At 34.0% G+C, this 22,336-nt stretch overlaps 3 protein-coding genes across 5 annotated transcripts; all 3 read left to right on the top strand.

Annotated features, from left to right (window-relative positions):
- The first annotated feature begins 78 nt into the window (after nucleotides 1-78).
- On the top strand, nucleotides 79-18,263 carry LOC138134117 (TWiK family of potassium channels protein 7-like). The gene is made up of 6 exons (XM_069052196.1): nucleotides 79-365; nucleotides 1,381-1,654; nucleotides 12,492-12,660; nucleotides 12,710-12,891; nucleotides 15,059-15,279; nucleotides 17,614-18,263. Exons 1-6 carry the CDS (start codon nucleotides 207-209, stop codon nucleotides 17,779-17,781), a joined length of 1,173 nt encoding a protein of 390 aa, XP_068908297.1. The 5' UTR covers nucleotides 79-206; the 3' UTR covers nucleotides 17,782-18,263.
- Nucleotides 7,144-9,218, top strand: LOC138134118 (odorant receptor Or1-like). The gene is made up of 5 exons (XM_069052198.1): nucleotides 7,144-7,871; nucleotides 7,925-8,024; nucleotides 8,074-8,178; nucleotides 8,228-8,383; nucleotides 8,443-9,218. Exons 1-5 carry the CDS (start codon nucleotides 7,165-7,167, stop codon nucleotides 8,500-8,502), a joined length of 1,128 nt encoding a protein of 375 aa, XP_068908299.1. The 5' UTR covers nucleotides 7,144-7,164; the 3' UTR covers nucleotides 8,503-9,218.
- A 550-nt stretch (nucleotides 18,264-18,813) lies between the features above and the next one.
- LOC138134120 (lipid storage droplets surface-binding protein 2-like) lies at nucleotides 18,814-20,855 on the top strand. Of its 3 annotated transcripts, none has more exons than XM_069052203.1 (5): nucleotides 18,814-18,972; nucleotides 19,700-19,831; nucleotides 19,883-20,080; nucleotides 20,182-20,470; nucleotides 20,523-20,855. In XM_069052203.1, the coding sequence occupies exons 2-5, from the start codon at nucleotides 19,706-19,708 to the stop codon at nucleotides 20,582-20,584; spliced, it is 675 nt and encodes a 224-aa protein (XP_068908304.1). In that variant the 5' UTR covers nucleotides 18,814-18,972; nucleotides 19,700-19,705; the 3' UTR covers nucleotides 20,585-20,855. The 3 variants fall into 3 exon arrangements, with proteins under 3 accessions (XP_068908304.1, XP_068908302.1, XP_068908303.1); XM_069052201.1 differs by having other exon boundaries at nucleotides 20,170-20,470; XM_069052202.1 differs by lacking the exon at nucleotides 18,814-18,972 and adding an exon at nucleotides 19,400-19,558 and having other exon boundaries at nucleotides 20,170-20,470.
- The last annotated feature ends 1,481 nt before the right edge of the window (nucleotides 20,856-22,336 follow it).

Genomic DNA, 22,336 nt, shown 5'->3' with positions numbered 1-22,336 from the left:
ATCGCCTTCTGTTCACGCAAACTATGATAAAACAGTTTGGAGGCGCTGAGCGCATCTCTGTAGTTTTAAGATTCGGGTATCATAGAGCGTCGCGACGCTTTCGCGTCTAGTTGACTCCAGAGCAGCCTCTCGCACAAAAGGACGTGGTCATGACGGCTATCTTGTACGTGGTGCGTGTTTCATAAGAGTGACTTTGCTTAATTACAATGGCACCCGAAATGATGGAGACGACGGTTTACATTAGTTCCCCAATGGACTTTAAGACTAGACTTAAAAATTGGTGGAAAAGACTGCGGTTAAAAGGAGTTCTGCAACATATTGGACTTTTAATTATTTTGATGGGGTACACCGTCGCAGGGGGTTTGGTACGGACATTGACAGTTTTCTACTTTTTTTCTTAGCTTTAAACTGCGCTTCCTTAAGACAAGAAAACTATAATAATGTTGATGACACGTGTTCTGGTGTTTATCTCTTTGGTTGCTAATAAAATAAAGCCGACTTAAAACTTTTGCTTTGATCTAAGACTCTAAGCGATACTAACAGCTATAGCTAGTTAAAATAATAATTAATTTAAACTATACGTAATATTCGCATTTAAACGTTGGGAACTCTTCTTGAATTACTTCTATAATTAGTGAAATCTTTAGAGTGCTTTTTAAATAAAGTGAAGTTTAATAGAAAATTATCACACTTGGGTAGATATCTGTTCCACTTTAATGATTCTACAATATTATTTATTTTGTAAATTGCTTTCCATTTGAGGCTTAGCAGAAAATATGAGTTATTTTTCTTACCTTACCTCAGTTGCAAATTGCAACGCTTAATCAATCAAAACATCAGAGAGATAAATGTTTTTCACGTTTTCGAGCGACCGTTACACAGTTTATACGAGACGAATTTGAAACTTTTATCTTGGTTCGATTTAGTTAAATGTTCCAAAGTACGATTGTCTTCTGATGCATGTGTACAAGGAAACGAATATCAGTTTCATGCAAGAATGTTGTAAATTTTTCTTTTTATCGATAAACATCCGGGAAGCAACATAAGAGAAGATATCGTAAAAATAATAATTTGGCACTGGCAGAGAGCAACAACTTCGAGTTAGGTATTAAGTTCTATAACGAGAGTTTGTTTTCTGGTTTGATCCGAGGCGTGGATCGAATTTTGATTTTTCCGTCTGCAGAGAAAATAAACAATTACAGATCTGGAAAGAAGTTGGAAGCACGAAGGAACTGCCTGAATAACTCTCGCGAATTCAGAGAATGCTCAATAAGTGATCGAATTAAATAAAACAATTTACACAATCTATCCGTACTATAAACTAAATTTAAAATGAGTATCAATTCAGCCCACTTTCTTTAAGTAAATATTTTGTTTCAGATTTTCCGGCACTTCGAATACCCTTACGAAATGTCTTGGATAAATGAATTTAATACAACAGTGATATCAAAACGCGAAAATTTGATACAACAAATAGTGAATAATACCGATATACAAAATTTGAATTATTTCATCTCGAATGAACTAGAAACTTACGAGAATATTCTTGAAGACATGTGTACAAAAGGGAAAACCCTTTTTCCTCAAAAACATTTGGTGAAATGGACCACACTGAAAGCGGTGTTTTTTTCATCGACCGTTTTAACGACTATTGGTAAGTAAACAGCAATAATTAATTATCCACTCGAATTAAGAGTTTTCTACTCCATAACAAGGGGGTTCGATTAAACGAGGTTAAAACTCTCGATTTCGTGTGCTTAATACATGTCTAATTCAACGTTGAAGTCTGCAAACCACATATATTTTTAATCTGTCACTCATGAATAAACCATAAAGACGCGCGACTTTTAATGTTTGCCAAGGATCTAAAGTGATGGATGATTCTGAATTAAAGGAAGTAATATCGAGTTAATTTATGAAGCTTATATTCGATGTTGTCAGGACTTGTATTTAGAAGCTAACAAAACGAAAAATCCACAAAATGAAAGCTCCCTCCTACTCTAAACAAAAAGCACACAGCTTAGAGACGAGAGTAAAAAATTATTTATTGTTATTAGGGTAAGAATTTCTTTGACTCTTGGAAAATACATTGATTTATCATAATGGCATTCAGTTTTTCATTTTGACTTCTTATGTTTCTTTTATCGTCGATTATCTTTATCTATTCTTTTTATTACTCACAATGAATGTTAAAGTCCTTCGAGATTGTTTTTGAAAGTCTATTCTAATTGTTTCAAATTGTGTTAATATTAAAAATATTAACAACATAATAATAGGTATGTAGGTAATTACAAAGGATAACTTTAAACTTTGCATAGTCATGTTAAAACATCCATCATCCTGATGACGGACGTTATTTGAAATTTGAGGTTCATACTCATCTGTAGATTTTCCATTTCATGATCAATTAGAAAATGAAAATTGAAAAAATATTTACGCAACTAAGAATCTAATAGCCAGATTATTTTACACACGCACAAATGCTAAAGTATTTTGGTGATGGTTTCTAACCTGTAGCATATAAAAAACCTCTATTTAATTTGGAATTGATTTTTAACACATTTGGTGCCGCACAACAACAAAAAAAGAACATTGATCGAGTAAAAGAACAATACATATTATTGCCACTGTACATTTCAATCGTGAGATTTATATATTTTTATTTGTACATTTGGAAGTAATTTTACTGAAGTGCATAATTTTGTTTAAATTTTACTGAAAAATAATCAAATTTGAAAAATAAATTATTGTGTAGTTACTGAGAACCGTTTATTTCCATTACTTGGCTAAATGTTATTCTGATTAGATAAATGAATTAGCAAACTGATCCGTCCTGCTAAAATACGAGACTTTCATCGAATCCAATTCAAGCTAATTTATTTCTCTTTCTATTTAAGTATTTGGTTTTCCCTTTTAAATCGGATGAGACGTACGCAAATTGCCCAATAAAAAGATTGAAATTTAGACATTACCGTTCGTTTTCTTGAAACAAGTAAGAGGGTTGCAACATTGCTTTATAATACAAGAAAACGTTTTCGGGAAGTTGAAACGTTTAAAATATTTATGTACGAAACAGAAACCACAACAGAACTTTTAAATGGATGCTGGGGAGATATCTGGAAAAAACTGTTGTGTCGATAAATATATTTATGATTGTTTGGAAAGTTGCAAATCAAAAATGTGCAATACAATTACTTGTGAAAGAAAGGAAATATTTAACTTACTGGTTGTACTCGACTACTCGTTAAGGAGAATTTTGTTGCAGTAGGTTTTTTCTACAGGATAAGTACGTATAAAACTGAGTTTTTTTCATTTCTGAATTTGACAATTTAGACTGAATTATGGAGCATAATAATTGCACGGTATATATTCATCATAGTATTAATATTGCATCCTAACGGCGACTGATGTTAATTTGGGTAAATTAAGTCGTACATGATGATAAACACCTTAGGTAATAACACTCATGAGAGAATTAATAATAATATCATGATTTATTTGATATACAGTGTGTTATTACTTAATATGACGAGAGTCTGATAACTTCGTTATGTGTGGGAATAGAGATTAGAACTTCATAAGTTGGAACGTTTCAGGTTTATAACTGTGATCTCACAAATGGAGCCAATTCTCGAAATTGTACTTCGCGTAGGAGATATCGAAAGAAGTTATCAGAAAAAAATTTTCAGCTTCTAATTTTGACCTCATATATCGAGTTTCGTGATTCGATATTTTTACATACATTTTAGCTGTAGTGCCATAAAACCGAAAAAAGATTTGTCAAAACAAAAAAACTGTATACAGGGTGTCCCAGAACTGGCTCCCCAGAGAAAAAAGGGAGCCTTAGGGCGAATATATTAACGTGTATTTTGAAGAAAAAAAGTCCTATCTCAAATGATAACCGAGAAAAGACATTCTGAAGTTGACCAATCAGAGTTGAGCATCATTAAGGTGGAATAATCGCAATTTTGCGTTGCCTAGGTTTCCTTTTTATCCGTAAACCTCTATAATTCTGTCCATTAGATTTGGTCCACTATATTTATTAGAATGATTATTTACGTCAGTTTGACATTTGTTATACAATTTCGCTGCGATATTTAATTCAAGTGTATCATTTAACATGTATTCTTCCTCTGAGTACGTAGATATGATTCTTACTTTTGCACGATGTGGGAACAATGCACGTGAAGCAGTAAGGTTGTACAGTGAACAATTTCCACATAGACAAAGTCATCATAAAACAATCCTGAAATTAATAGCTCGGGGTCGAGAAACCGGTCAGATGCAGCAGTTCGAAGAAGAAGTTGGGGCTGTTTCAAGAAATGTAAGGACTGTCGAACACGAGGAAGCCGTATTGAATGTCTTTGAGGAAGACGGCACCCGGAGTATTCGAACAGTTTCTCGTGAAATGGGTTTATCCAAGAGTTCGGTGCAGAGAGTTCTAGCTGATAATAGGAGGCATCCGTACCACTATAGACGAGTACAACATCTTCTGCCAGAGCATTATCCAATTAGGCGAGAGTTTTGTCTATGGTTAATAAACCAAAACGATGTCCACACTTCTTGTCACGGATAGGTACTGTTTTCTGATGAGTCGCTATTTTGCCGGTAAGGTTGTTCCAATTATCACAACCTTCATATCTGGGCAGAGGAAAATTCAAGAGAATTATTTCCCAGAGGTTTTCAACATAGGTTTTCTGTTAATTTGTGGACTGGGCTATTGGGCAATCGTTTGGCAAGTATAAGTGTGGGGGATCCTTCCATTTGTTAAAATTCCGAATCCCCTGCTCTAGATTGGACCGTTTGAATTCCCCGGAACATTAACGGGGGCAAGATATGCTCAGTTCATTGGCACGGAGCTACCTGATTTACTTGAAATTGTACCTCTTGCTTATCACATAAATGACTGGTTCCAACATGATGGTGCTCCACCACATTTTAGCAGAAACGTTCGGGAAATTTTGGATAACCAATATCCACAGCGCTGGATCGGTCGAGGAGGACCGCATCATTGGCCTGCCAGGTCTCCAGATCTGAATCATTTATCGGCGGCCCATAAATTCAGAGGCTGAATTTGAGAGTTCGAATTCAGGAGGCTTTTGTTTCAGTTACTGAAGAAATGATAACTAACTCTACTACAAGAAGTTTGTTACGTAGAGCACAATTGTGCATACAAATGAATGGTGGTCATTTCGAACATCTGCTGTAACATTATTACCTACTTAAATAAATGGTTCTTTTTAGAATCGCCATTTTTATTGTTATATTTCGAAGTTATCTTTTGCAATTGTCAAGTATTGATGTTGATGACAGATAAACGTCAACGAATTTTTATATCGGAAAACGTCAAAATTCCAGTTGCCCAAACATTTCATTGATTTGTGCGATATCATAGATTTTTTGTTGTTGTTTAGCAACCGATCGCATTTTTTAGTAATACCTGAGGACGAGCTTCCGGGATTGGTGAAATTAAAAAGTTTATAACTCGGTAATTTGAGCTAGCAGAAAATTTATTTTACTCAATTTAGAGTCTCTTTCGTTGTCGGCACATGCCTGTTTTCTCTGGGGAGCCAGTTCTGGGACACCTGTATAGTTTGTCCAGCGAGAGATTGGGTGACATAAAAGTCATTAAATTGTACGTAGAGCAAGGAGTAGCTAGCGCACGTAAAATTTGAAATACATATACATATTCTTCAAGCAGTAATATTTTTGCCCTGCAATTATGCTTTAACTAATATATTCTAGTGCATTTTGTAGTGTTGGGTTAAATTAATACAATTAAAAATCTCCCAATCTCTCACTGGACGAAGTTTACAAGGTAATAATAAGCCTAACAAAATTATGATGCAACCAGCAATACATGTCTCCAAAGTTTTTTTTAGTTCGTGTTATTATTAATTATTTCACATAATGATTTTGATTAAATTTGACAAATGTAATGTCGGACATGTTGACTATGTATGTAAATATAAAAATATATTTTTTAAATCCATATAATCGGTGCAAATGTAATGTTGGCTGCATCACAAATTTCGTTATTATTATTATTACTCATGGATAACCCTGTATGTATTGTTTATTCTTTATTTAACAAAAATTGAAATAGATATTGGAACACCAACTGATTTTGAAACTATGAATTATGTAATGGAAATTAAGTACAAAAAAATAAAAAGCGTATTTTGACTTGAAATTCGATATGGGAGAATAAAATTGGATTCTTAACAACTTTTTCTGATAATTTCTTTCTTCATTTTCATCTCATAAACTTCTACGAGTGTGCAAAAATTTAAATTTTTACTCTTAAACTTAACGAAAATATAAGGCTGTCGTCATTTTAGCTGCGACACGCTGTATATTGCATAAAACCGTTTCATCGTGTATACATTTTTTTTTTCACTAAAATAACATATACATATATTTGTAGTTCTTGGAATACCTAGTTATATTTTTGTCCTTTTGAAATGAACTTCATTTAAAATTAGAGTAGAGTTTTCCATTAGACGTGGAGCGTAAATTTCAAACATATTTTTCTTAAAGCTGTAGTTGCACTTTGCACTAGAAAATAATCTATTTTTCATGTTCCGACTTCAATGAAGTTACGGTGAGACGTGAGCAAATTGTTCTTTCAGACTTTCCAAGTAGTAGCTAAAAGATTTATTTCTACAAATGACTATGTCTTTAATACCCATGACTGCAAGTTATGTGAAAAGCTATCGTAAAAAATATGAATCCTTAGACAAAAAAAAATTATTAGATTCTATACCCGTAGGGTCGTTCTAGACGGAGATTTTATAACGAAGATGTCACATTTGCTTTTATAAATCAAGAAAAATCGAGGTTTCTGGAGCCACTTTAGCCAAGTTTTTTTTATCATCTTATAAAGTCGACCCATTATCCAGTCTTTAGAGGTTAATAGTTAGGTATGCGTTCAACTTTCATGTCAGAAAGGAAATACTAAAAGTGCAACACCTATCTTGAATTATTTAAACTCGTTATAGATTCATGATGGCGCTTAATGACAGTAATTTCTAGTTAAATATTTCATTATACATATTTTTCTTGAACTGTTGAATATTTAATCCACCTACCTTCTTATATAAACGTGTTCAAATTAAACGATCAAACGTCAGTGTACCGTTTGAAGTTTTAACAATCGGAACAATGCAGTTAGACTTAAATAAAGGGGTTTCTGCAAATTTATTACTTTTCAAAGCTACAGGCCACTGGCCTTTTGGCAACAAGACACTTTATAAAATATACACGCGCTTTGTGATGCTTGGCATGTATTTGTACAATTTGACGGGACTGATGAATTTATTGAAAAATCTCGACAATACGGAAGAAGTAACTGCCACAATTTACAATCTGTTGAGCACAGTTGCTGTCATCATAAAGGCGAATATTTTCCACAGAAATCACGAACGAATCGAAAACATTGTGAGAACTTTTCAGACAAAAGAGTTTCAACCCCGAAATGAGGAACAAACTAAATTACTAAAAGCGGGTATCTTTTTGTCAAAATTTGTGTTCTACTATTTTTTCATTACCGCCGATTTGACTTTGGGCATGTGGATTTTCTTTCCAATTCTGGATAATGAAAGACGACTGCCGTCGAACGCCTGGTTCCCGTTTGATCATTTGTCGTCCAAATACTACGTTGCGACTTACACTTGGCAAAGTATCTTTATATGCTACCATGCGTTGAGCAACGTAGCAATGGACACTTTGTTTGCAATGTTGATGGTACAAACGGGGGCCCAATGCGATGCACTCAGCGACGAGATTAGCAATTTGGGCAAAGCTGAAGATTTCGAATCTTTGAGTGAAGGTTTACGCAGATGCATTCAGCATCACAAATTAATTCTGGAGTAAGTAGAATTGTTAGTTGTTACTTGATCTGCATAAAGAATTGCAATTTTAGTTTGGCTCAATCGATCGGATTGGCTTTTGGGAACATAGTGTTTGTTCAGTTCATCACAAGCGTTCTTGTTTTGTGCGAAACAATGTTTCTCCTTTCATTGGTAAATACTCAATTATTCTGTTACTATTTTTGTGAAACATCAAATTTAGCTTACAGCGTTTAATGCAACGTTCGTGATGTTGTTGTTTTATCAAACAGCTATTTTCACTCAAATATTCTTGTACTGCTGGTTCGGAAATGAAGTCGTTTTGAAGGTAATCAAACAGCATCAACGCTTTTTTTAAAATTATAAACTGTTTTCAGAGTGAAAAGTTGCATTATTCGGCGTACTCGTGTATTTGGTACCAATGTCCTCAATCCTTTAAAAAAGATTTACTGTTTTTGATGCAGCGAACTCAGAAACCCATTATTTTGTTTGTTGGGAATGTGTTTCCTATCAGTTTAATGACATTTACGAGCGTACGTAAACATAACACTATTTTTGGTGGAGTATAGTTTTATTTTTGCAATAATTTTAGATTCTTAGGTCCTCGTGGGCATATTTTATGGCTCTACGAAAGGTTCACGATAAATCCTAAACCAACATTAATTCCTCGTTGATTTATATAATTTTGTAACATCCAAAGTTATCACTACAAACACACGAATTTAATGCGACACCTACATCCTAAATGTTATGTATATTAGAAAACAGCACTTTAAGTATTTCCACACCTAACCCTTTTTGTAGGGTTTAGCCATATATCACTTGTGTCACTTCTAAAAGCACTTTTAGAAATTTCAAAATTAGACTACCAACTAACTAATTTACTAAGGGCCGGTTGCACCAACGTCAGTTAAAATTAACTGTAGGTTAAAATGCTTCGTTATTTTAGTTATCTATTGTTACGTTTTCGTATATTAATTTGTCACGTTGGTGAAACCGGCTCTTATTTGTTTTTAAATTTTACTGGAGATTATGTATTCAAAATTTATACATCGCACTTAGGACAATAAATATTGCTTGAAGCTTTTCACAAAAATATATTCGAAATTTGATTCTTCTCACCCAACCTTAATTTATTTCTGTGGTTCCGTGTTTTTCAGGTCTTTCGTCGAAGCTTTGCGAATTCCTTTTTTAAATGGAACGAAACGTTTTAAACTGGAAGGTTAAATTACCCAATAAATAGATGCAAATTTCGAGATTTTAGACTAAACCACACATTTTTCTTCCAAATTTTACTGTTGAAATGTTTGCTTTGCTTAACTCTCAAACTAAATGAATTGTTAGGAATAAAAATTAAAATAATAAAATGGACGTTACAGCTAATAAAAATCCCAAACTCATACTGCACTATTAAAATTGTTATTTCTTTTTAGGAATTACAAACAGCATATTTTTATTCGAAGTAGTTCAATTTAATTCTACAACATAATTTCGCTCCAGTTTCCTTGTCGCATGCCGGAAACGAAATAATTTGCCTCAGTATTTCTAGAACATTTGGGAACATAAATCTCTGTACAAACAAATATGCAGTTCTTCGTCCAGGACAAATATTGTACTTTTTCCTATTGATCTGTTGTCCTTAACGGGCCAATATCTAGAGCATCGTGGGGATGTGTAACACATTAGCCTACTTTCCTTAAGCGTTTTTGATCCTGAACCATATTTATGTCTTATAGGATAGTATATTAAAAGCTACTCAGTAGCTGTATTATAGGAAGACTCAACACGCAATCTTTCGCTTTTTGCTTGGTACGCCTGGCGCGAAAATATAATTTGATATTTTCATCAATTAAAATGTTCGTGCTAATGTTCATTTTGCATTCTGATAGTGATGACAGGACGAAGGAAAAGGCGGTAGAACACAAGGTATGATAGTAAATTATCACCACATTTTGTTCACGTCACATTTTCACGAAAGTAAGCCATGATTTAGATATAAACCAGTGTTTTCAGAATTTATTACCAAAGGAAGAAATTTGACTGAAAACTCGTTTTTGAGACACATTTGCATCGCAAGTATCTAAAATTTAATTTGAAATATCTTTGAAGACTTAGTCATAAAGGTAGAAACATTTGTAGTGATACACGTTCTTTTGGATTTTTTTATAGGACAGTAGCACTTTAATCGAATCGAAACAAAATACAAAACTGTTTACGACCTGTCTTGTTTAAATAAGAAAACAAATCAAGGTATTTGTTTTTGTACTTTTCATGCCATCATAAATCACTTTGTTAATTCTGGACTTGCTACAGGAAATTAGAGGCGAATATTAGGGAAAATAATCTCTGACAGTTTGACATGTTCGAGTAACAAATATAAGCAACAATACATCATCGTTTGATAGTTGGGTTGATGACGATCATTATTAAAATTGATTTGACGTTTTTACTTCGTTGCAACAATAATGATCGCTGCTGTCCACATTCTGAAGCCATATTGCGTGATAGTCTACACCTGATCAATTCAAATGCCTCTCGGTGGACCCTCTTTTTGGTCTAAATTGTTATATTTTTTATAACCATGACCATATTTTCCTAATTTTGCCACTTACGGTCTTCGTAAATTGGCTCATACATGATGCATTTGATTATGTCGTCCCTTGTTGGTACTCCAAATGACCCACTCTAACTAGATAAACTTACCACGATAGCTGTTAGATTAATTTAACAATGTTGCGGAGAAACAGTTAACAAATGACAAATGAATATTTAAGTACAGACTAATGTATGAATATTGGTGGGTAAATTTATATGACTTTGATTCTGTTTTTGAAGCGTTAACGCATTTGCTTTTTCTTTCCTTTTGGCTTTTCCTTGCTCCACTGGATAAATAATGGCCGTCTATGTAGACAAAATATAAATAGAGAAGTTTGCGGCTGAGTGGCCAACGCGTCATAAAATGGAAAAAGGGTAAACATATCGTCGTGTAAAGTGTGATTGTTTGTTTCGCATATTAAAAGAAAATTACAGAACGAAATTAATTTCAGTGATTGCATGGGTAACTACTTTCGCTGAATAAAATTTTATGTAGAAGATATTTTAGTGCTTTAATAATTACAACCTATAGAAATTACGCAATTGTTAGTTGGCTTTGAATATTTGTTGGAAATGTTTTTCCACATTTCACACGGTGTAAATGTAGTTATAAAATTGGCGTTCAGCCAGATGTAAAATTTATTCCTTTTGTTTTACAAATGTTGTTAAAATTCTTCAGATATATCAGTACGAGATAATCTGAATTAAAAAAAAGTTAGATCCACGTTGTTTAATTTTTTTACAGCTGATTCTTTGTATGTTTTCTTAGATCCACTTTGAGTCATTCTTTAGTATGAGTAACGATTTAACTCATCATAAAAATACACTTTTAATAAATAGAAAAATATTGAGATGTGCAACATTAACTCGAATATCTAGTATTAAAACTATGATAATTATTTACCACATTAAAATTCTGATTTAAATATCACCACAGCTTGTAATGGCTAGGTTTACATAAAAGTATGTATATTGTTTGAGCTTTCCGCGCTACGTAATACCAAAATCGATTTGGTCTCAGGAAAGCTGTGCTTACAACTTGACTGACGGCTTAAAAAAGGTCAACATGTTGTATTAATTTTTTTCTTCGAAGAGTTCGAGGCCTCAGATGAGAAAGCTGCAGTTAAAATTCTGTATAATCAGCTATTTACAAGCATAACGTGTTGCAGACCAGTTTGAAGGAATGTAGGCAACTGTTGGTGCGTTCCTGCTGTGCTTTCGAAGCTTACGCTACGATCAACTGCAGGGTGGAATCAGCGAATATTTATGGATTATGACGTTCGTGCCACAACGTCTGGAAATTTATGAAAATGAAAATACTATGCTCTTATCGATTTTTTTGTTCTTGGTGTTATTCGGGTAATATATCATTGTATCTGTTTCGACATGCTAATGTAATTATCGAACACGCCCCATGTATCATAAATAGACACAACCATAAAGAGCAATAACTTTCTCAGCAGAAAATTTCATTGTTATGAATTGAAACGTATTTTAGTTTTAAAATTATTAGCAAGAAATTGTTTACTATTAGGGTAAAGAGCAACATTTGTGTGTTAAATTGCTATTAGCTTTGTAGGTATTTATTTGTCTTCTTCATTTGCCTTTAATGGAATAAGATGATAACGTCTGAAGAATGTTGTTTTAATCCCGTCCACTTTCTACTCTTTGTTTCTTCTGCACTTGCGTTTTAATTAGCCACTTTGTCTGGCTCCTTCTTATGTCTCTTTTAAACTGAAAGCTATTTCAGTGGTGTTTGGATTTAATACTATCTTACTAATTAGTGGGGCGAAAACAGTTTTATTTTTTTATTTAATTTTATAAAAGTGTAATAACTGTTTATCTTTGAAAAATTTAAAATTCTTGTCGTGACATATTCATGCAGCAATATTTCTCCTGACGAGTTTAATCAGCTGAAAGCAGAAAGTTTCGCTGATAAACTACCCTTGCAAATCATTGCAGCATTCTTCCCGCGATAAGACTCGAGCATTAGACTATCGATGTCGTACGATCTAAATAAATTTCCGATAAAATATGTTCTTTCAGGATACGGAAACATTGCACCTGAAACGGTTGAAGGTCGCGCCTTTTGCATAGTATTCGCTCTTGTGGGAATACCCCTCACCCTCAGCGTCATTGCGGACTGGGGCCGGCTATTCGCGTCAACCGTCTCAACACTGGTGAAACACATACCACCACTGCCCACCAAATTCAGGTAAATTCCCAGGACTAGCACCGACATTGTCAAATCAGATTTGTTGCAGGAGTGCGATGGTCGCCCGCAGGACATCGTCCTACGCTTTATCAGCGGTCTGTTTTCTATTTGTATACTTGGCAGCAGGAGCAGGACTTTTCGTGATATGGGAAGACGACTGGACTTTTTTCGAGGGATTTTATTTCTGTTTCATAACAATGACCACAATCGGTTTCGGAGATTTAGTGCCAAGTAAGGATTATTTCATTCAATCTCGCGTATGCATTAATAAACTCCCGCGGTTTGGGGCAATAATGATGCACCCCTGCTGGTTTAATATGGAAAGGAAAATGAAATGCTGTCGTAACAATGGTTTCCACTTCATTCAATGTTTACATTGTGATAATAATAACGCGATATGTTGGTGGCATCACTTTCCAAATTTGTTACGTCCAATTTGGTGCCAAGGCTCAGTCTGGAGCGAGGAAGAGAGATCATAAAAAATACAAAGCGTTAAGTGCCGAGAAAATATGAAGTTAAATGTGATTCGGGGTGGAACCCGATTTTTATGACTCCCAACAAATTTTGAGCTGTGCTAAATTGAGACAAATATTTACCCGGCAAAGTTCGTAAGAAGGCCTCGTTTAAAAAGAAGCAACAAACTAGATGCAATATACAGTTTATTACATTGCCCTGCAGCACTGAAAAACTTCAGTTGTTAGCGTTTTACAAATTTCATTTAAGACGTTCTTTTTTATAAACTCCATTTTGAGAAGCAAATGTCGTCGAGTTTTGTTAATTTTCTCCAGAAACGCCTTCTGAGTCCATTTCTAATTGGCAACTAGACACAGTTCTTGTTTCAATATAAAAATTAGTACTGGTCCTAATACCGCCCCCGAGGATCAATATAACTTGCATCACTTGTTTGCTTAATCTGTAGGTTAGAGCGAGATGAGCTTTCGCTAATTTATTGTAGCGAGGTCTAAAGACATTGTTGAATGTTGAACGCCGAGGACACGCAAGTTTTATGAGGTCTCGAAGGAATTAAGGCGTTAAGTTGTGAACTAGCTCAAAAACTCTCTAATTAAATTAAACAGTTTTGAATGATGCTCAATAGGATCATGTTTTCATCGAAAAATCCACACTTTATGCGTTGGGGTCGACGCCAATATTCTCTGTTTAATTTCACGGGTCGAGGGGTGCATAAAATGACAATGACCTGAACGTCGATAAGTTGAAGGTTGGTCAAATGGTACAGAGTGACACATTTTTTGTTGATCTTATCGTAATTACCTCAAGCTTTGAGAGTATTTTCTCAGAAAATTAATATTTCTTTTACTTTGTCCAACCTCGTAAAAGTAATGCAGTCCGTTGTTTTTACAGTGATAGTGTCATTTAAATCGCATTATCAACGGCAACGGTAAATGTAAGGGTCGGGTCTGTTTAATCCACGGTTTATTGAGTCTTTCAGTTTTCAAGAATGAAAGAAAAATAAATAAATGTCTTTGCTTTGGTGGAAGTTTACATATCAACGTTGCGAATTGATATAATTTTGTGCGGCCGGAACAAATTAGCAGTAAATTTTATACAGAAAGAAATAAACAATCGCATAATTCTTGTTTGAAGTAAAATAAATTAAACAATTTGGGAATATAAAAGAGAAAATGGTTTCTAATTATAATAGAAGTTAAAATTAATTCTTCAGCTTATAGGCTTGGAGAAAATAAAATTCAAGGACTACGTATTTGCTGCGGTACGGTCCTACGCGTTTTGTTACGGAAATTTGAAAATAATTAACTTGAATAATTGCAGCTTTATAAGAGATAATCTCGTGCTGTTGAAACCAATTTAAATTTTTCGAAGCTTTCAGTTACATCATTTCGGGAAGCTTTGTCATCACATTGTTACCATGACAACTTTTTTGTGATATTTATGTACCTTAATGATAAGAACAATTTTTTTTTACAACAGTTGTAATCACGTAATAAAATATACGATGAAATGCTTGCTTCGCAACGCTTGGACTAACTTTTTGCAGAGTACATTTTGTGCTCGCCTAGGGTTCTTCTGTTTGTGCCATAACGTGACCATTCGGCCTTAATAAAAAGTGAACATTGTATGGCCCTCAATTCTGTTATTGCCGGTTCACCTAGTTTAAATTTTGACGGCTTACTTTCCGATTTATGAGTTTAGGAAAAAAGGCAGGTAATTGGTCTCGGATTTCCCAAGGGTTCAATTGACGTGGGATTGAATTGCAGGAAAAGATCTGCCTTTATCCCGTCTTTGATCAGCAACAAAAAGAATTTTTTCTAATTCTGTATACTTCACCCCAGCTGAGCTGAAAGAGGACATAAAGTCGGGAATAACTGTCGAAGGCCTCGTGATGGCGCCTCCTCCATAAAATCTGTATTTGTTCCAGAGCAGCAGACTTATATGCTGCTTTGCACGCTTTACATCCTCGTGGGCTTGGCCTTAACGTCCACTATAATAGAATTAGTGAGACGACAGTATGCCCAATCGTGGCGACAGCTGCGTGCGCTCCGAGGACCTCTGGCTGAAAATTTCAGGAAGCTTGCAGACAATACACCAGGATTAGACATGATGGCGTTTCAGCAGGACCTCATGAAAGTTTTAACTGTGGTAAGGTGACAACAGAGTTATTTATTGGTCGACCCGCGGCTCGAATTTCGGTTCCTTTAGTCTTACAACTCAAATTTACGACCATATTTATATTTTAAACGCACGAATAAAATGGGATCGATGCAACACACGAACATGTCAAAGGTGCTTTACGAGACGTGCCTCGTACGAACCATCTTCAAGAATGTTTTGAAACAGTCGAATTGTATAAAGGGTTGTATAACAGAACTATCATTCAACGGGAATTACTTTGTTTTCAAAACTTTCATACTCTTTTTTTCTGATAGCTTCAAGTCAATAACTTCTATCTTCTTCTAAAATATGCACATCGATAATATCAATTTTTGAAATTGTCTTTCTTCACTCGAAGCCACCCTTCATATCTACATTGATAATGATTAGTTTGCATTCAGCACAATACAGGGTACCTATTTCACGAATGATAATGAGCCTGACGAAATTGAAAATGCTTTTCTTTGGAAAAAGCTGCATACTGAAATTAAATTATCCAGCTTTTTAGACATGTATTGTGGGTTGCATTTTCAATTCCGTCGATACATTTATTTACACAGATTTAACCGTTATTAAATTCATTAATTTATTTAATTTAAACCATTTAAAATTCACTTATTCATCACTTATTTAAAGAATGGACCAAAATTGTTATAATTCTGTTGATTAATTATAAATCATCTAAATCATTCCACATACTTTCTGCAGATGTAAAATCGGCGACTCAAATGTAAAAACCAATTCATAACGTTTTTTTTTTCAGTTTTTAACAATGTTAGAAGACACTAAATTCTTGTTCTTATCTTTTTGTTATTATCTAGGTGAAAGTATGCATCGCTTTGGGATGATAAGAATTGATAATTATACGTTACAAAAATGAGTCATCTGGTAATAAATATTGATTCCACTATGCCCACATTAAAATATGACTATTTAAAATTGCGCACGTAGATTGAAAATTTGTTGGCATTCTATTTGATTTTACCGGATTAAATCTTAATATAATTTCTCCAGCCTTATGCTACATTAATTACAGAAGAAAATTGCTGAACAGTTCTAGAAAATTTAAATATGTTAGGGTTAATTTTTATCTTATTATGCTTAGATAACAAATAAAAAGAAAATGTGGGAACAGGAACAGAGAGCGTTTACTTGAATTCTTTGTAGATTTGAACTTGAACTAGAAACGATAACATTTAAATTTGTTTTAATTAAGCTGAGAAATTATATTTTTTAACAGAAAAAATATTCTCCATCCAAAATTTTAACAAAAAAAAAAAAATAAGAGTATTCCTGATAGTATTTTTCATTATTAAATCTCTATGATTATCTTAAAAGCTGATACAGTTTTAAACTTTATAGAAACGATAAAATCTTTGTGTTTTACGTGTTTTAGGATTCATAATCTGTTATAACTAAATTTAACACTACCTAGCAAGTAGAAAATAATAATATGTTAATACTACAAGATTTTTCTGTCTATAATTTAGGTGCTAACGAAGGATTTCACTAGAAACTAAACAAGAAGCATTTTAATTAACACTGATTGAGACGGACAATACTTTTCCCAGTTAGTAATCATTATTACGCTAGTCTGCTGTGGCATAAATATACAAAAATAAAATCCCTAAATATTAGAATTTTTAAGACTGTTTTATATCTGGTGCGACTTTGAAAAATTGTCATAAAGAAAAATTAGGTAGTCATATTGGTGAGTTCTGATACCACCGGTTAAAATATTCACATAATTTTCCATAATACGGTTAATACCTACTTTTTTATATGTATAACTTTTTTAAAGACTACTTAAAGTGAAATTACCAGCTTACGTATGCATGTACCTACTTGTTTTTGTTTTAAGTACAACTTGCGACATACCTACTAGATAACAATGAGCAACTACCTTGAAACACAGTTATGTAGTTAATATGATCAAATCAACAAGAGTGAATAAAAAGACTGTGTGGCTTTAATAAAATAACGAGCAAACTACAAATTGATTTATATTCCTTGATTTTTCATTCAGATTTTCTTTTCTCTAATTTAAAATCGTCCAAACAAACCGAAGATTCATTTAAGATGTAGGAAAGGTCGCTAAAAGTTTGCAAATCGTTGATATTCAATTTATTCCAGTTAAAAAATTCATTTGATTTTATTCGGTCTACTTGGACGAATCTTCTACAAATCACTTAAACTTTGAAATATAATATGTAGTATGGAAATCCAAAAGAAATTATCGATCGGATAAGTTTTTATTTTACTGCTAATATTAATTTATTTGAAACAATTCTAGGCGTATATCATTTAATATATTTCCTGTAGGTGACGATGCCGAAGAGATCTTCCCATTCGAAAAAGGACAAGAAACTCAAACAAAAAGAATGGGAGGACGCCATCGAAGCTGTGATAAGAGATATCACGGTGGGTACAGCCGCCGCCGAACACAAGCCACCGATGGTCCAGATAGTCATTTACGAGAGTTCCGTTTGAAGAGGTCAACAATTTTATCATCAGTGTCAAGATTTACATAAATCCTTTAGGTCACTTGCATAACCCGGGGGTCGGGATTCCTTTAGAAATCATATCAGTCTTAAGGTCGAAGCTCACTAAAAAATCGCCGCACTCGCACAGTTCATGCCGCTACGTTTAAAATTTACTTTTGAATAAGTGCAATAGACAAAGACAATTGTCCGCAAGAGTGAAGGAACATTACATAAATTTTGTAGAAAAATTGTAGCTTGTCACCGTTTTTTATACGTTAACGAATAAACTGCAACGTGTGATGTTAGAGTGAGTGATCTTCAAACCACTAACTTTAATACAGTGTGCTTTACTACAATAAAATTTGTTCTTAATCATGTCCGCTTACAAAACTTCATGCTCTGAGCTCTGTACAAAAAATCACATTTTTACGTAGACCATGTAATCATTCTTACAATTAAACATTTTTAGACATTTATTTAGTCCTGTGGGGACACAAGAGTATTTTATTCTCTATTCATCTTCCCGGTTGTAGTCGCCGGGATTGTCCCATTTTCATTAAAATTTTAACTACCTATGAGTCATTGTTTTAATTACACGAAATTTAATTTGGGAAACTTTAATGTAGTTTTCTGACGAATGCCAGAGGTAAAATTGCTCCACTGAACGTTGCCCTTTGAACTGCTAACATCGAGACTAGGGTTCTCAAAATTGTGTAACCTTTGCAATCATCTAAACTATGACTCATGAGTCATGAAGATAGCGAATCTGTAGCCGATTCTCACCACATTTTCCTTAATTTTTTCCTTCCAATTTCCCATGTGGTTTTTCTCTGGTATAGTTACCAAGTTACAAAGAAAAAGAACTTCTCAATTAAAGTCTCATGTTGGAAAAATAAAGCCGTTTCAAATGTGAAAAATTACAAAAAATAACGCAATGTTCTCGAACACCGCAAGGTGTGGACTTTGTACCCCGCTGTTTCACTACGTTCCTATTGGTACATCATGTGATTCAGAATGAGACAGACATGTTGAGTGCAGGGTCCCCCACCCTATTTCTATATATACTATACAAGCGATTGCCGGCTTCAATAAAAACTATTGTGAACTATACCTAGCATTAAAGAGGTCAACACCTGCCCAATTTAAATTATTAGTGATTTCTTGTGTTTCCAACGAAGTTGTACGTGTAAACTGACATGTAAGTAGTGTGTTAATGTGTTACAAACAGTAAACAAACCTAATTAGGTTCGGTGTTAGTCATTTGTTCAGGACTTGAGGGCTTCACTTGTGCTGAGTGTAGCATTAATGATTAACTAGATCAGTACCAGAGTTATTGAAATATTCTAGACTAGAAATTGGTTTACATTTGCAAATTCTTATCACTTTTGTACCAGAACTGTTAATTCAGTGTATTTTTTAATTCGAATATTATTATCTATGATCCGGGTTATTTACTTACTCATTTTTGGAAGTGTAGATAACAAACTGCTAAAAAAATACATTCTCTTTACCTTATACCAAATAGCCGAAATCAAAAAATAATTGTAATTTTACAACTTATCCAGTTCATTTGACCTTTAAACCCATAAGAACTTGAGAGCGTGCGTTAAAAAGTCCGATTGTCAGGTCTTATCAAGTTTTTGTTGTCGTTATCAGACTATTGTCTCCTTTCAGTACTACTTTATTCACTATAAGTACCATAACTCGCATTAAAACTCGTCATTGTATTGTATTTTATCGGTGTACGTCGACGACATTTTTGTTTAACAGATTTATAAATTCAAGTGAGTTGTAACAATGGAAGCATTTAGATTCAGTGAAAATCCACATTAAGTGGAGGCCGATTTTAGATTAATTTCCATATAGAATAGGAATTTTTTGTCGGATCTGAGAAGTAAACAGGAAAATAAATTTTATTTTTTTAGTCAACAATGGCCGACACTCAAGTAAGCTCAGCATCCGTCCCAACTTGCATGGAGTCCGTGAACAGGATCGCCAAACTTCCCGTGGTCGAATCTTCCATTCAAGCCGCCGGCACCATTTACGGAAAAGTTAAAGTAAGCACGTTAAACCGTCTCGAGGTTGTTTCGCTACAACTTGTATTGCAGGAGTTCAACGGCGTAACTCAATGGACTTGTAACACCGCAGAAAATGTGATGCACAAGGCCGTCGAAGTAGGAAAGCCCATTGCCGTGCCCATAGTTCAGGGGCTCGAAGGACCCATCAAAAAAGTCGACGGTGTCCTTTGCAGCGGTTTGGACTACGTGGAGAACAAAGTACCCGCCGTGAAGCTCCCCCCTGGCGAGGTAAGTTCCGTGTTCATTTCATTCTCGCAATGTTGACGTGCCTTCATCACCATCTAATCATCTAATTGGCATATAACGCTCTTATTTAGATAATTTGCCAGATGTACAACACCACAAAGGATTACTACAACAACACTGTAACTCCTGCGGTTGAGGCGGCTTATTCGTACGTGGAGCCTACCGTGAAGTCGGCCTACGAGAAGATCGAACCTGCTGTCCAGACAGCCAAGACAGTAGTCGAACCTGCCGTAGAGAAAGCCAAAACCATCGTAGAGCCCGCCGTCGAAATGGCCAAGTCTATTGTGGAACCAGCTTGTGAATCTATCAAACAATACGCCAATCAGAAAATGGATAATTTCAAACATCAATGTTCACGCACGCATCCTGAAGGTAAGGTTTTTGTTAGAGTGAACGAGTCGTTTGTAATAATTTTTGCCATTAGGAGACTTCGAGTGCGAGGAGTGTCAAGAAATTGCGAAGAAAATGGCGGCGGAAGAACATTAGTTTTTTTTATGTTAAGTCTAGTGTAATGTTATTTATGTAAGTTTTTGTACTGTGCTCATATATTTAAGACTGCATTTTTATATATAATAATTATTTTTAATCGAGAAAGCCGCAGGGTTCTGGAACGTCAAACTATCTACTTATCGTCAAATTTGTATTTTACTTATTAATGTAAAATAGCAATGGTTGGGATTAACTGAATTGTTTCAGAACCGTTGAAAAGCGGGTGATAGTCGTATTTAGAAAATTTTGAATAAATATTTTTACTGTATTCAGACTTTTTCTTGTTAAAATAACCTGGGCCTACATTTTGTGTCCAAAATAATAAAATATAAAGCTCACGAAAACTCGTTTTGTTGCAACAATCCTATGAAAAATGAGATTAATAACGATGTTAATTAAATATTTTAACAAAATTAAATGGAATGCAAAGAATGTTTGTGTATTAATGAAGAACTACATATTAATTAAATTCTAAGGGGTAGATTCATCAAACTCGGATAATTCAAATACAATGAATGCTTCAACAATATCATTTGCCATGGTTTTGAATTTGCAATGTCTTATCGAGCCTTACCGGGTTTCGTGAATGACCCCCTAAGCAAATATGTATAATTAGCAAATTCTGATAATCAGAAGACAATTGTTTTATTCGTAATTGTCACAGTGAGAAAATATTTTAATAATTACACTAGTCAACAACTAAAATGTTTCCTGGCCGAAATGAGCTAATTTAGGTTAATATGTGCATGTTAATTACCTACGAATATAATAGTAAAAAACAATTATTAGCACTTAAAAACAGCATGTGTTATGTAACAATCACAGTCAGACAATCACTCCTTCCTGCAGTAAAAAATATCCAAAACAATATTTTATTTGAACCTATAAAAATTGTGTTACCTCCTTTGCATATAATACAAAATGTGGACTCGCAAAAGCCTTGAAACGAGAGGTCCAGCTTTCAATTATCTTTAAATCAAATTCTCACGTGTTAGTGATGCTATAATAAAAGGAAGTTTATCTTTATTCATATCTTGAACATCCGACATTAAGAGAATTCGTACAAAAAAATATAACTCAGCGTAATTTTTAAACAAGAGCAAACTATTTATTATTTTTTATTTTTATTTATTTATTTAGCTATTTTTGTAATCTTATTTTCTAAACTTTGGGAGTTAAAACATTAAGGACCAGTTTACAGAAGTGAAATTAAGTTAATCGTAATCAAATGCGAGATTAACTGAACACGTGATCAAATTGAACCAATTGAAGTTTCGGATTCATGGGTTAATAGCGCATTAAAATTAAATATTTAATTCTCTTTCTATAAACTGGCCCTAAGAAAACAATCGTTTCATCAAAGTTAAAATGTTGACCAGTGTTCTTGATGGCACTATTTCATTAATTCAATGACTGAACAGCAGTTTATAGATATCACTTGGTTTCCAAAACTGACCAAGAACCTATATAATTTTTTTAATAAGATTTGTGTGCGTTCATGAACATGATGCTTCAATATTGCTTTAGAATTACTAATTAGGTAGATTATGAAAATAAAACTTTGCTAAGTGAAATCATAAATCAATTACCCTTCGCCGAACTGTAGCTAGAGCAAGTTTATTGATTATTAAAAATCCGTTTAACGAAATTAAAAATATGTAGGAGTATTTGGCAATAAACAATCCTAAATTCTTCCCGATACTCCATATAAATTTTGAGGTTATGCAACCATTTAACACATCTCAATAA

The sequence above is a fragment of the Tenebrio molitor genome, chromosome 6 (genome assembly GCF_963966145.1).
Source record: "Tenebrio molitor chromosome 6, icTenMoli1.1, whole genome shotgun sequence".
Lineage (NCBI taxonomy): Eukaryota > Metazoa > Arthropoda > Insecta > Coleoptera > Tenebrionidae > Tenebrio > Tenebrio molitor.
This window is presented reverse-complemented; position numbering and strand designations above follow the sequence as displayed.

Excerpts from the sequence above, each read along its gene's own strand:
- LOC138134117 (XM_069052196.1), top strand. The coding sequence starts at position 207 with ATGGCACCCGAAATGATGGAGACGACGGTTTACATTAGTTCCCCAATG. Across the intron at positions 12,892-15,058 it reads TTTCGGAGATTTAGTGCCAA|AGCAGCAGACTTATATGCTG; the intron begins GTAAGGATTATT and ends TATTTGTTCCAG. Across the intron at positions 15,280-17,613 it reads TCATGAAAGTTTTAACTGTG|GTGACGATGCCGAAGAGATC; the intron begins GTAAGGTGACAA and ends TATTTCCTGTAG.
- LOC138134118 (XM_069052198.1), top strand. The coding sequence starts at position 7,165 with ATGCAGTTAGACTTAAATAAAGGGGTTTCTGCAAATTTATTACTTTTC. Across the intron at positions 7,872-7,924 it reads CATCACAAATTAATTCTGGA|TTTGGCTCAATCGATCGGAT; the intron begins GTAAGTAGAATT and ends TTGCAATTTTAG. Across the intron at positions 8,384-8,442 it reads GTTTAATGACATTTACGAGC|ATTCTTAGGTCCTCGTGGGC; the intron begins GTACGTAAACAT and ends CAATAATTTTAG.
- LOC138134120 (XM_069052201.1), top strand. The coding sequence starts at position 19,706 with ATGGCCGACACTCAAGTAAGCTCAGCATCCGTCCCAACTTGCATGGAG. Across the intron at positions 19,832-19,882 it reads CCATTTACGGAAAAGTTAAA|GAGTTCAACGGCGTAACTCA; the intron begins GTAAGCACGTTA and ends CTTGTATTGCAG. Across the intron at positions 20,471-20,522 it reads TTCACGCACGCATCCTGAAG|GAGACTTCGAGTGCGAGGAG; the intron begins GTAAGGTTTTTG and ends TTTTGCCATTAG.